The following is a 13,004-nucleotide window of genomic DNA, read 5'->3' on the forward strand; positions in this document are numbered from 1 at the left end:
TTCCAATTCCCACCGCTCTAATTCAAACCTTCGTTCCTTCTCACTTGAAAATTTGCAGAAGTTTTCTAATTGCTGTTTGCCGTCAATTTATTGCCACTTTGCTCCTGCCTTTGCACTGTTGCTGGGATTAGCTCAGCTCTTGTCCTTGCTGTCTGCAGAATTTATCTGTAGAAACATCCCCATGTGTTCCTACAATGCAGCCTGGCCCTTGCCTGCCCTTTAAGTCTTAATGTCCCATCACTTTCCTTCTCTTTATGCTCCATTCAGATTTTTAAAAATTAATTAATTTTACAGCAGGTCCTTTTTGATTATCTATTTTAAATACAGCAGTGTGTACATGTCAATCCCAAGCTCCCAATCTATCTCCCCCCCCACCACCCTTCCCCACTGGTACCCAAGGCAACCTACAGACTCAATGCAATCCCTGTCAAATTACCAATGGCATTTTTCACAGAACTAGGTCAAAAAATCTTAAAATTTGTATGGAGACACAAAAGACCCTGAATAGCCAAAGCAATCTTGAGAAAGAAAAACTCAGCTGGAGGAATCAGGCTCCCTGACTTTGGACTATGCTACAGAGCTACAGTCATCAAAACAGTATGGTACTGGCACAAAAACAGAAATATAGATCAAAGGAACAGGATAGAAGGCCCAGAAATAAACCATGCACCTGTGGTCAATTAATCTATGACAGAGGAGGCAAGACTATACAGTGGAGGAAAGATAGTCTCTTCAATAGATGGTGCTGGGAAAACTGGGCAGCTACATGTAAAAGGATGAAACTAGAATATTCTTTAACACCATACACAAAAATAAACTCAAAGTGGATTAAAGACCTAAATGTAAGACTAGATACTATAAACCTTAGAGGAAAACATAGGCAGGGCACCCTTTAACATAAACTATGGCAATATCTTTTCTGATCCTTCTCTCAGAGTAATGGAAATAAAAACAAAAATAAACAAATGGGACCTAATTAAACTCAGGAGCTTTTGCACAGCAAAGGAAGCCACAAACAAAACAAAAAGACAACCCACAGAATGGGAGAAAATGTTTGCAAATGATGCGACCAACAAGGGATTAGTTCCCGTTCAGATTTGACTCTAACTTCCAAACACGCGTCGTTTCCTGACTTCATCCTCTGCTTACCTTTTCTTTCTCTCCTTCGTACACAACTCTGAGTGGTGAAATCAGCATTTTACAAATTTCTGCTCAAATGATACTTCGTTACCAGAATGCATTATTGGAAGTAAACTGCATTTGATTCATTTGCAACTCAGTTTAGAGAATTTCCTGTGTTGTAGTTTTGGGTTATTTGCATAACGCTTTAACTCTTGATATGTTTTGAGCTTTTTGAAGGCAGGCAAAGGTGGTCTCATCTTCGATGCTGCCACAGGTGTGTTGATGTGTGAATTCAGCTCTTACCGATTTGTAAAAGCTTTCTACAGACATATAAAACATATATGAGGGACTACTATTTCATTATTTATGTTGTATTTTCCTCAACATTTTGGGGAGTCTTTTTTTGTTTGTACTACTTCAGAAAAAGTTTTTTTGTTGTTTTTTAAACAGAAAAACCAAAACAAAGTCCATAATCCCACATTAAAAAAAAATTGGGGGTGGGGGACTTCTCTGGTGGCGCAGTGGTTAAGAATCCACCTGCCAATGCAGGGGACATGGGTTCAAGCCCTCGTCCGGGAAGATCCCACATGCCGTGGAGCAACTAAACCCGTGTGCTGCAACTACTGAGCCTGCACTCTAGAGCCCGCGAACCACAACTACTGAGCCCACGTGCCACAACTACTGAAGCCCGCATGCCTGGAGCCTGCGCTCCACAACAAGAGAAGCCACCACAGTGAGAAGCCCGTGCACTGCAACAAAGAGCCCCCACTCGCTGCAACTAGAGAAAGCCCACACGCAGCAATGGAGACCCAAAGCAGCCAAAAATAAATAAATTTATTAAAAAAAATTTTTTTTTTTTTTACATATTCACACACACACACACACACACACAGTGAAAGGGTTTATATGTACATTGTTTTCTTAGTTCAGGCTTTTTGTTTGTTGAAACATCTCCCCTTATTGCTTCCCCGTGTTAACAACTTAACGTATGCCTTTTATGTTTTTGTTTTCATGATAGTAATTATAGCTTGTGTGTGTGTGGCTATGTTGTGCCACCCAGACCTCCGCCTCCTTGGATGGGATTGGCTGAGGGCTTTGTTGCAACTGTATCACATTTGAGCTTCCACTCCCTCAGTCCTTCTGCTCCCCAAGAGCATCCCCAAATAAACGTTTGCAGGAAAAATCTCAGTCTGGTCCCCAGGGAACTTGATCTGTGCAGTGGGTGCCAGTAGTGGTCTGAGAAAGCAGACATGGCATTTTGGAATTGGTCACCCTTAGTTGGGCTGGCACTGATGACTTCATCACAAGTTGTAGGTGAAATACGGATGGCAGCGGTGCAGTTAAAACTTTTACTAGAGGTGGCTGGTCTAGCATACCAGTGCAAGCAGCTGTGCAAGCTGCTGGGCAATACTATGTATTTGAAAAGAATAGGGCAATGGAATAGAATGGCATGGGTGGCTGTGGCTGGGTCCTTTGGAAAAAGACAAAGGCCAAGGGTGGTTAATTAGCAATTAAAGGGTAAATGTGATAGCCAGAGGGCTCACCTGCTAGCCTGTGAAGAGACCACCTGCAGTCACAGCCCCCCACCCCAACAGCCTAGTAAGGCTGGTGGAGCTCCAGAGGAGGTTGGATGCTCAGCCCTGGCGGGTGTTCTACCTCAAGGTCAGGGCCTTGACCAGGAAGAGGGACCTGACCCTGAGATGCAGGATGGGGACGTCTCGATTGGTGCATTCAAGTCTTGAATCCCTGGTACCTCTGGGACCTGCAGAAGTAGCTACTCCTCTCTGTTAAAGGCCAGCCCCCTTCTCTCTACCCGCCAGTCCCCCACCTTGAAGACAGTGCAAGAGGGTTCTATCTTGAGAAATAACACATCCTCCCTCAGGAACTGCCACCTCCTCTTTTGGCCATTAAGTCACTACATAACCTGGCCAAGAGGTACCAGGGCCTGTTAAGGGAGTGGATGAGACACAGGCTGGTCAGGGAACAGAAACGCTGTAGCCATTGGAACAGGGAAAGTTTAAAGCATTATTAACTAGTAATGGGATTAGCTGACAAGAAGTAAAGAAAACTGAAGATTACAATAATAGCAGATGCAGAGAGCATCTACCTGCGGCAGTGTCGAAGGAAGGAACAAAACTGGAATGACCTGGCCAGGTGACGTCCACCAGCCTCTGTCATCTGTTGTCCCTGTACAGGCAACTTGGGCTCTTTAATGGAGTGACCATGGGGCTGGGGCGGAGGCTACGTGTGTGCCCAACAGCATGGCGCTCCCACTCACCAGGGTCGATCTCGCCGTTGCCTCTGGTGAATTTCCAATGACACACTGAACTCTGGGTCCACAATAGTACTGAACCTTGAGAACAGTCACTTGGGGGCTAGTTGGCAATACTGGACCCCTTGTACCCGCAAAGGTGCCGGGATTCGTCTTGACTAGAATCCACACCTATTCCAGGCACGGGTTTGCCTTTCCCATACGCAGGGCCTCAGTGAGCTCCGTAATACAAGGCTCACAGAGCATTTGATCCCCTGACACAGAATCCTGTATAGCATCGCCCTGGATATAGGGACCCACTTTACAGCAAAAGAGCTGCAGTGGGCACATGATTGTGGGACCCACAGGTTCCGTCACGGCCACACACCCAGAAATGCTAGCCCAACAGAGTGGTAGAGTGGTGGGTAACAGGCTGAGCTCAGGTGACCTCCAGGCTGCAGTATACACTGTACATCAGTGACCATTGCAGGATGCAGTGTCCCCAGTATAGATAATTAAGGGCTCTGGGAGCCAAAAGGGGGCAGTGGGAGTGGCCCTGCTTACCATCACTCCCAACGCCCCTCCCAATAAATTTGTGTTTCTCTCTCCTGACACCTCTGGGTTCTGCAGGTTTAGTCTTGACTCCCCAGGGGAAACCCACCAGGGGCAAAGGAAGAGTACTGTTCGATTTGAAGCTATAGCTGCTGCACAGTCATTTCAAGTTCTGTACTCCAAGAGACTGGCAGGCAAGTGAGGTACTCTCCATCCTGCTAAGGGTGACCTCCTGTTCACCAGAGGTCAGGGATGCTGTTACGTAATGGGGCAGGAAAGCATCTACGTGGCATCCAAGTGACGTGATTGGACACCTCTTGGTCCTCTGATCAAATTTGCTGGTAAATGCAGTGGCCATGGCCTGAGAAGGGCATGGTGACCAGGGACTTAACACCCCTCAGGGATGAGGGTTTGGGTCACGATCAGGCAAGCTACCTAGACCAGCAGAGGTGCCAAACCAGGGTGAGGGGACCTCAGAATGGGTAAGAGAGGGAGGTGAACAGCATTTGCAGCTTTGAGACCAGCTGCAGGACAAGGACAGGCAGTTCACCCCATTAACCTTCCTCTTAAATTCCCTCAGGAAGAGGCCCAGCAGAGTCCCGAAGGAGCTACTCCTAGAACATATCTGAGCTGCACAGTGTAGTGAACCGTAGGCAGGACTGTAGTGAACACTGTGGGTGCCCCGAGCCCCCCATTCATCACCCCAGCTGCTGCTCACCACACATCCCCTCCTGATGGTTGCCTCAGCTGCAAAGAGCTTCTTTGCCCAAGGGCACACCCTTTTCCCAGAAGCAATCACGTAATGACTGGTGGGTGCTGGGGAATAAAGGCTCAGCTCCCTTGACCCTGTCGGGGACAGCTATACAGGACCATGTCAGGTCCAGAGCAGGCCTTTGTAGCGGCCGCATCTTGGACCAGTCCTCCCTCCTTCACTCCCCTACAGACGTTGATCCTGAGAGCACTACCCCCAAACTTTTCTGAATGCAAGCCTTCTTCTCAGGGTCAGCCTCCCAGGGACCAGACCTGTGCCAGTGTATGGGTGTAACATACTTATGTACCTAAATGGGGAGATTTGGTCATTGTTTTAAAAAATAGGATCATATTTTCACAGATCTCTGCATCTTCAAGTCAACTAATACAGCTCATTCTTTTCAATGGCTCTGTGCTTCATGGTATGGATGTTACATAATTTATTCATCGACTGCCCTCTTGATTGGTATCTCCTTTGTTTTCAGTCCTTTGCCATAAAGCAATACTGTCATAAATGTTTTGCTTTAAACCTATTTACTGTTGCACGTATTTCTATGAAACAGATAGCCAGCAGTGAGGTGGTTTGGTTAGATGATTTATATATTTATATCTCTTTGTTTTTACTGAGGTTACAACACACACACACACATACACAGAGCACAACTATCCTAAGATTATAGTTCAAAATTTCACAAACTGAACACCCGTATAACCTTCACTCAGATCAAGAAACAGAACATTGGTAGCATCTCAGAGGCCCATCTTTCCTCCCTTTGGGTTCGTCCTTTTCTTCCCAACTCCTGAGAGTGATGTGTGTATTTTTAATTTTAATAAGTATTGACACTGTGCTTTCCAAAAAGATCCTAACCATTCACATTTTTACCAGCAATGAGTGAGACTACCTCTTCTCTTCCATCTCCAATTATATTTAGTTTGTGTTTCCCTGACTACTAGTGAGTTTGAGTATTACATCATGTTTGTTTGCTTTTTGGATTTGCTATTTTGTGTGTTGCCTCTCCCTATCTTTTGCTCACTTTTCCATTGAATTGTTTCTTTTTTGGTCAGTGTAACTTGTATAATAAAAATATTAACCCTTTGTCTTTTTTGTCCCCAATAGTTTTCCCAGTGTATTATTTTCTTTCAGAAGTGGTGCTAGCTGTACTATCCCTATTCATTAATCTGTCCTTCTCTACTGCATTAAAATACCATCTTCGTTGTATATTAAATTCTCATAAGTCCTGGGGTCAGTTTCTGGATTGTCTGCTCTGTTTTAGAGATCTTTTGTCTATTCCTATTCAAATACCTTGTGGATTTGATTACAGTGACGTTATAGTATGTTCTGATAATCTGGCAAAGCAAGTCTTCTTTTATTTTTTTTAAAAACTTACCTTTCTGGGTCCTGCCTGGTGGTCCAGTGGCTAAGACTCCACATTCCCAATGCAGGGGTCACAGGTTTGATCCTTGGTCAGGGAACTAAGATCCCGCATGCTGCACGGTACAACCAAAAAAACCCCTTACCTTTCTTCTCTATTTTCAGACATTTAATATTTCATATGTACTTTGAAATTATTATTTTTTTCAATTAAAAGAACCCTGTAGGGTCTCTGATGAAAATTACATTAATTTAAAAAAATTTATTTATTTATTTATTTGGCTGTGCCGGGTCTTAGTTGTGGCACACGGGATCTTCATTGCTGCGTGCAGGATCTTTTAGTTGTGGTATGCGGGGTCTTTAGTTGTGACACACAGACTCTTAGTTGCGGCATGTGGGATTTAGTTCCCTGACCAAGGATCGAACCCAGGCCCCCTGCATTGGGAGCGTGGAGTCTTAGCCACTGGACCACCAGGCAAGTCCCTGCATTAAATTTATATTTAGGAGAATTAAAATATTTTGTTCATATCTCAGTGCTATGTTTTTCCATTTGTATAGATCATGCTTTATGCCATTTTATAAGATTTTAAGTTTCCATCATTGAGTGCCTTGTGCTTTTCTTGTTAAATTAATCCTGAGTATAACTTTCCTTTATCGTAAGTGAAAGATTTCCCCCACTTGCATTTCATCGTTGTTATTGTTGCTATAGAGAGAACATACATCCCAGAGGTTACGAGCGGAGACTTGAGTCATGTTGCCTGGGGTTGAACCCAGGTTCCATCACTTCCTGTCCAGCCCAAGCTTATTAAAATTAAAACAAAATCTAAATGAGAAGTTTGTATTAATGATATTTTACTGAAGTTGTAATTGTTCCATTACAATATTATTCAGTCTAAGAATTTCTTCACCTTTACTACTTACAAGCTTTCTGTAAAATGGTGAACTTGGGTTTTCAGAATCAAGTATTCAAAGGCAAACACCAAGTAATACTTGTTAATAAATACTTCATGATTACATAGATCTGTCTCCAGTTAATTTGAAGATACTTTGCATAAATGTTTATTACAATGGTAGTATGCATTTTGGTTGTAAATTTTACTACATTGTTTTAATTAAGTAAATAATGAGTAAATGATTATAGAGGCTATTTTCAATGTTTAGCTAATTATATGATTTAATTTCTTTATTCCCTCATGCTTCCTTTCTGTGTCTTTTAAAGCTGCAGAAGTGGTGGACAAATCCAGTGTTAGGTATTCAGTACTACTTGAAGATGGGAAGAATCAATCACTGGAAAAAAAGGTGAAACCTTGCAAGTATGACTAATTCTAAACAGATAACTTTCATTCATTCAATAAATACTTATCAAGTGTATACTATATGCTAGGCACTGTGGATGCAACCGTTAAAAAACCAAAAGGAGTTCTTCTCCAGGAGCTGATAGTTTAATTTGTATGAGGGGACTAGGAAGACAGAGAAGCACAATATTTCTCTATGATGCGGTGAATTAGTGTCACAATAGGAGACAGAGCCAAGTGCTTTGGGAACGATAGGGGAGATGGCTAACCCAGTTTTTGTGCTGTTTCATTCTGCTTTTTCTGGGAGGTGGGGAGAGGAATCTGGGACATTTGTCTGAAGTATGAACACTCTGACTTGAGGTCTAAAGGATGACTAAGAAATGGTCAGTTTAAAGATCCTCACCTTTAGAGAGTGGGGGAAGGACTTTGGGAAATTTTTTTAGGTTAGGGGAAGAGAGCTTGGAACTTTGGGGTAGTGGAAATAAAGAGAAGTTCAGAAAGAAAGGTATAAAATGTACAATGGGTGAGTTACGTGGTTTGGGCTTAGGAGAGAGATGAGAAGAGGTCATGTTATTACCCAAGACCTTCTATAGGAAGCAGTGGTGGAGGTGGCATAATAGTTAAGAGAGTGGGCTCTGGAGCAAACTACCTGTGTCCAAATCCAAATCTAACTTAGTCTAATGTAAGCTCCCTTAGTAAATCCCTGGATTGAAGGGATGGTTATTTGCCCCTGAAGTGGAAGGAGCGGCATCTTTGGCAGGGAAGGGACTGTGCAGCCCTTTGAAGGTGAATGGAAATTCTCTCTCCCAAAGGTGTTCAAACTGTGCTCCTTCGATCCCTAAGGCAGAGGTCTTCAAATCGTTTTGCTCCCTTTCTCACAAAAGACTTTTGAAAAGCCATGTATCTCCTGACATATTTTTAAGTTGACGTTTAAAATATTTATCACAAGTTTAAAAAGTTTCATAGGACGTGATTTCTGGTGTATTAATAATATTGACGTTTAAAAAACTGTTATATCACAGTTTAAAATACGTCCACTAATATCTAAATACTATACTCCGATAACTTGATATCTACAATCATTCCTTTAAAAAATACATGAGCAGGATATTCTTCAACAATCTGAATTTTTATATTTTCCTTTTCCTTCTTGACTCCTTTTCTTGTATCCTCCTCCACAGAATTTTTATTGTGATATAATTTTATGTTTGGAAGTCTTTTCTTAAAAAGCATATAATATTTCTCTGCAATAAAAATGACTATAAATTTCAATTTTCTGTGATCCTGTGACTGTGTTAAAACATCTTCTTTCAAAATTATTTTTAAAGTATTATTGGTATACGTTTGTTCAGAATAGCATAAATATATCATAAAATCTGAAAAATAGACATAAAAAATAAAATTTTATTGTAAGTGAATCCTACAATGAAACGGAGAAATGCTTTTTCCCCCTCAGTCTGTGAACTGATGAATGAATATTGTACATTGCTAGATTGAAACAGGAAGAGGATTGCTGCCGAGCTGTATTTTTTAAGAAATTTTAGTAGGTAGATTAACATATTATCGACTAGTTGTGGTGATTTAATTTTCTCTATAAATGGCCTTTGGTTGGAAGTTGTCAGTGATTCATCCTCACTCTTATGCACATGTGCAGCACACTCCCCTCCACAGCATCTCCTGTTACACGCATGGTGCCAGCACAGGGCCATGGTGGGAGACTTTCTAAACTAACTCCTGCCTATTCCAGCCCAGGATGCAGATATGCACTCCTACCTGGTTGAGAAAATCCACTGCTCTGGAAGACACTCCATAGTTCATTAGAAAGTTGGATCATAGTTAATGTGAAGCTGTGTTTCCACTTTACCTTAGATGAGTTTTATCAGATTTTACTTTGGTTTAGACCTGTCTTATGAATCCATATTCTAGTGAAATATTTTCCATTTTTCTATAGAATCTTAATTCTCTTATGAGCCAGACATCAAGAGTTTCCATCAAGTTCTCTTCTCAGTCCTCCAGTATCAGACTCACAGATCAACTGTCTACTGACCAAAACCAGAAGAATATCAGCTCATTGGCTTCTTCCAGGTGTTTAATTCCACAGTGTGACCAAGAGGCTTCAGTTCTACAGAAAATGGAACATAAAAGAAAACACCTACCAAAGGAAAACATAAATAATGAAAACAATGAAGAAAGCATGAGTCTTAAAAGAAAACATATCACATGTAATAATTCATCAGAGAAAACAAATAAACTTACGGCATTGGAAGAAGATGCTGATGAGGTTGAAACCTACCTAAATTCTAGGAACTCAAAAGCATTCACAAACAATTTTTGTGATATTAGGTATTTGGATGCTTTGGAGAAAAGCCAGCTGATTGAAATGCTCAAACAGGCAGTAGCTCTGGTGGTAACTCTGATATATAAGGATGGCTCAACTCAGCTGAGAGCAGAACAGGTTAGTAAACGGTGTTGGTTTTTGTTTGTTTGTTCTATTTTGTTGGCACCATAAAAGAAACCCATTTTCTTAGTGTCTGATTTTGATAGGAGAGCAAGAAGTAAGATTTTCAGCCTTCCCCTTACCCCCAGGGGTGAGTGACTGATACTGCATAGTTCTCGTGAGGTTGTTAAGAAACTGCTGAATGTTTTCCAGAGTACTTGTACCATTTTATATTCCACCAGCAAAGTGTGAGTTTCCAAATTCTCCACCTCCTTGTCAATACTTGTTGTCTTTTTTATTTTAGCCATTCTGCTGTGTGTGAAGTGGTATTTCATTGTGATTTTAAATTGTATTTCCCTAATAACTGGTGACATTAAGCATCTCCTCATATGCTTACTGGCCATTTGTGTATCTTCTTTGGTGAAATGTCTTGAAATTCAAGTCTTTTGCTCATTTTTAAATTGGGTTATTTGTGTTTTATTTTGGATCTGTAAGGGTTCTTTATATATTTTAATACCAGTCTCTTGTCAGATATATGGTTTGCAGTTCTCCAAATCTGTGGCTTGTTTTTATCAACTTCCTGACGGTGTCTTTTGAAGCACAGAATTTTTTAATTTGATGAACTCCAGTTTACCAAGTACTTTTTTATTGCTTCTGCTTTTGTTGTTAAATTTAAGAATGCTTTGGGACTTCCCTGGTGGTCCAGTGGCTAAGACTCCGCACTCCCAATGCAGGGGGCCCGGGTTTGATCCCTGGTCAGGGAACTAGATCCCACATACTGCAGCTAAGAGTTCGCATCCTGCAACTAAAGGTCCTGCATGCCGCAACGAAGATCCCACACACCTCAAGGAAGATCTTGCATGCTGCAACTAAGACCTGGCACAGCCAAGTAAATAAATAAATATTTTTTTTTAAAAAAAGAATGCTTTGCCTATACCAGGTCATGAAGATTTACTGTATTTTCTTCTAACAATTTATAGTCTGAGCTCTTACATTGAAACCTGTGACCCGGGACTTCCTTGGTGGTCCAGTGGTAAAGAATCTGCTGTACAATGCAGGGGACGTGGGTTCGATCCCTGGTCAGGGAACTAAGATTCCACTTGCTGCGGGGCAACTAAGCCCGTGCACCACAACTACTGAGCTCGTGTGCCTCAACTAGAGCCTGCGTGCCGCAAACTACAGAGCCCATGCACTCTGGAGCCCGTGCGCCACAACTACAGAGCCCATGTGCCCTGGAGCCTGTGTGCCACAACTAGAGAAGAAAAAAAAAAAAAACCCACACGCTACAACTAGAGAGAAGCCTGTGCGCCACAACAAAAGATCCTGCATGCCTCAACGAAGATCCCGCATGCTGCAACTAGACTAACTATGGCATACCCCACCTTCCAGGTTTCCATCTCTAGAAAACTGCTCCCATCAGTAAATCACTCAACCTCAGGGCTGTCAAGAGGCTCACCTAGAAGATCAGGCCTGCTGGAGTAAGTTTGCTCTCGGGTCTCTATACACTGATGCACTAAGTCTCCATTCTTGGCCACTGGAAGCAGAGTTGCTGGGTTCAGGGTTTGGCACACCTTTAAGGGAATGTCGGGTATTCCATCAGGAGGGCCTGATATCTTGTTAACCTTCCTCCAGTCAACTAATGATGTCCTTTGACTTCTAGCACAGATTGTACCTGATGAAGGGTTAACACATCTAAGTGTTGTCCTAGGGTGAACTTGGAAGCCTCATTAACCAATAGAGCCATGGCTGCTACTGCTCACAGGGAGTTTGGCCATCCCAGGGCCACTGAGTCCAGTTGTTTTGAAAAGTAAGCCACCAGTCTTTGATCTGGCCCCAGCTTTTGGGTCAGAACTCCGAGCGCTATCCCTGACCTCTCATGGAGTATAGGGTGAAGGGTTTGTCTGACGTTGGAAGCCCCCATGCTGGTGCCCTACTCAACTCAGTCTTTAGAGTCTCAAAGGCCCACTGGTGGCCCCTATCCCCTTTCTTCCCCCTTCAGAGCCTCATATAGGGGTTTTGCTGTAAGGCCATAATTTGGAGTCCAGATACAATAGAACCCAGCCATCCTGAGAAAGCCCTGGAGTTGTCTCTTCGTGGTTGGAGATGGTAGTGTGCTAATTGCTGTCTTTCAATCCATGGCCAGGACTTGCACTCCTGGGGTCAAGATAAATCCTAAATACTGAGCACTGTTGTGAAATCTGAGCCTTTGTCAGAAAATTAGGACCTTAACAGTATTCTGATCTGAAACTTGCTTTGTCTCACTACTTATTAGCAGATCATCAATATATTGTAATAGAGTTCCATTTTTCAGGCTTAGTTCCCTCAATTCTTTTGCTAATGAGTTTCCAAAAAAATGGGGACTATCCTGAAAACCCTGCGGAAGCACTGTCCAGGTGTATTGAGTAGCCTCCAGAGGGTCAGGGTCCCTCCATTCAAAGTCAAAAAAGGTATTGAGGGACTTCCCTGGTGCTCCCTCAATATATATATATACATATATATATATATATATATATACACACACACACACACACATATATATATGTGTATATATATATATACGTATATATATATACATACATATATATATACGTATATATATGTATATATATACACTTTCCTCCCTTTCCAGAAGAAATTTTTTAAAAAATGGTATTGAGATTCTGAATGTAGAGAAATACAGAAAAATGCATCTTTGAGGTCCAACACAGAAATACTGAGTGCTTCCTGGCACTTGGGCAAGGAGGGTGTGTGGGTTTTGCACCACTGGGTGAATAGGGATGACTGCCTAGCTCACTGCTCGTAAGTCTTGCACAAACCGATACTCCCCATTAGGCTTCTGAACAGGGAGGATCGGGGTGTTACAAGGGGATTGGCAGGGCCTAATGACTCTGTGTTTTAGGAATTTGGTGAGCAGCTGTTGGATCCCCCTCAGGGCCTCAGGCTTTAAAGGATATTATCGCCAGGAGCTGGAGCCAGCTGGGCTTGTCGTTTGGGCATCCCACAGGAGGGTGCTCAGGACATTCCCTTTCCCAGTGCCCCTCCTTCCAGAAAAAGGCACACTGATTCCTGCCCATGTTGTTCGTAGGCTGCTGGTCTGGTCTTCTCAGCTGTCTAGTGTCCCCTCAAGATGGTGGGTGAATCAAAGCAGCTAAGAGCTGTGTTTTCTTTGTTAATCTCCTATTCGTGTTGGCCTCCTTTGCCATGTCCTCGTTGTTATAGACCTTG

The 13,004-nt window shown here is 42.5% G+C and overlaps 1 protein-coding gene across 1 annotated transcript in view; it reads left to right on the plus strand.

The window, feature by feature from the left end:
- The window catches only part of POLN (DNA polymerase nu), a 185,782-nt gene that overhangs the window by 19,047 nt on the left and 153,731 nt on the right, over nt 1-13,004 (plus strand). The window contains exons 4-5 of the mRNA XM_081254005.1: nt 7,267-7,346; nt 9,294-9,797. Coding sequence (XP_081110131.1) covers nt 7,267-7,346; nt 9,294-9,797 — 584 coding nt within the window. The remainder of the gene's footprint in view (nt 1-7,266; nt 7,347-9,293; nt 9,798-13,004) is intronic.

The sequence above is a fragment of the Mesoplodon bidens genome (genome assembly GCF_964165515.1).
Source record: "Mesoplodon bidens genome assembly, chromosome: 1".
NCBI lineage: Eukaryota > Metazoa > Chordata > Mammalia > Artiodactyla > Ziphiidae > Mesoplodon > Mesoplodon bidens.